The 1,736-nt window shown below is 44.5% G+C and overlaps 1 protein-coding gene across 1 annotated transcript; it reads left to right on the forward strand.

Annotated features, from left to right (window-relative positions):
• The first annotated feature begins 274 nt into the window (after positions 1-274).
• Positions 275-862, forward strand: LOC136543354 (uncharacterized). The gene has a single exon (XM_066535826.1). It carries the CDS (start codon positions 275-277, stop codon positions 860-862), a length of 588 nt encoding a protein of 195 aa, XP_066391923.1.
• The last annotated feature ends 874 nt before the right edge of the window (positions 863-1,736 follow it).

The raw sequence follows: 1,736 nt of genomic DNA on the forward strand, positions 1-1,736 counted from the left end.
AGAACAGTATCATCAACCTAATGATGAAGTGCAGCATTTTAGCTCTCAAGAGCCATGTTTGTCATCTCCCACTATCACCTCGATAACGACAAATACTTCTATTAGTAAGGAAGGTTATGATTGTGGTGGGATTGAACCCTATGAGAATGATTGTCTTGAGAAGTTTGTTTAGAGTAATCAAAGCCAGAATCAACAACAGCAGGAGCCAGAACAGAATGTCTATAAGGAGCAGGTGCAAGGTAATAAGTTAAAGTGAAACTACGTTCAAGGCAGGATGAACAATGTGGATCTGATTACCACTCATGGACCTAAGGAGGTCGTTTATGGTTTGATTGCAGAAAGCTTAGACACTGCTATGGTGTTGTTTGACCCCAGTGCGTCACATTCATTCATCTATAGGGAATATGTGAAAGAACATAAGATAACTATGCTTCCGATAAGGAAACCCCTAATAGTTAACTCTCTAGGAGGAGAAAAGAAGGCAAACCGCATATGCCCAAAAGTTAGTCTTAACATAAAAGGAAAGAACTTCGAGTCAAACCTTATAGTTTTGGAGTTAATGGACATTGATGTTATCCTTGGAAAGGGATGGTTATCTGCTTGTGAAGGAGTAATAAAATATGCCCAACGTTCAGTGCTTCTAACCACACTGTCAGGAGAAAGAATTGAGTATGAGGGTATTAAACTTGCACCTGAGGAATGTGAGAATGATCTATTAGAAGGTGTGAACACTGAGGATAGTAAAGTGGACTGTGAGTTTTCAGATGTCAGGGTAGAGGAACAAACACCATTGGATGAGCTCAATGTGAGAGTCGGCCACGCTTATGTAGATTACCAACTAGGATCTTCGAATGACTCTTAATGGAAGATGTAACTTGGGAAAAATGAAGATCAAATAAAGTCAGAGCACCCATATATCTTTGATCACCATCTTCTGAATCTCGAGGACGAGATTCATTTTAAGGGGGTAGAATTGTAACACCCAATTTTTTTTCAATATTTTCAAAATAGCTAAATTGATTTATTTATGCATTCGTGTGTGCATGCAATGTAGAAAAATAATAAATTATATTAAATTAAAAACTAATATAAGGTCTACATACATGTGCATACATGCAGCTGCATATTTATTTTGTGATGAGTGGTTTGTTTTTTTCAAAAAAAAAAGAATTCAAAATCCAATTCAAAATATGCTTTTGAAATATAGAAAAGAAAAAGGGAGGCTCCTTCCTTGCTCTTGGGACGCCCAGGCTGCAGCCCACTTTCTCCCTCTCTCTGTTTTTGGCCGCAGGCCCACTCCCCTCATTGTTCTCTCGCGCGGGCCGCCTCCTTCCCATCCTCTTGCATGGCCCAGCAAGCCAGTCCAGGCCACCCTCCCTTCCCCTTCTCCTCTTGGGCCACCTCTCCTCTTTCTCTTGCTTAGCCTGAGTGGCGGACCAGGACCAGCTTGGTCTTTTCCCTTCTCTCTCGAAAGGCCCATCCTAGGCCGGCCCAGCCAGACAGCGTGCTCACGCCCTACCTCACCGCCAGCTGGGCCGCGCGCTCTCTCTCTCGTTGACAAAGCGACCCCACCTGTCGGACATCTCCTTCCTCCAGTATGCGAGCCGGGCTCTGCCCCGGTGAAAATCCCCTGCCGTCGCCGTATCCTCTGTGGATTCTTGGTGTGCGTGCCACGCCGTCCGCCCCATAAATAGTCAAGCCCTAGTTCCCCGCCGCCTCCCTCAACCCTAGCGCAG

The sequence above is a fragment of the Miscanthus floridulus genome, chromosome 3, assembly GCF_019320115.1.
Source record: "Miscanthus floridulus cultivar M001 chromosome 3, ASM1932011v1, whole genome shotgun sequence".
Taxonomy (NCBI): Eukaryota; Viridiplantae; Streptophyta; class Magnoliopsida; order Poales; family Poaceae; genus Miscanthus; species Miscanthus floridulus.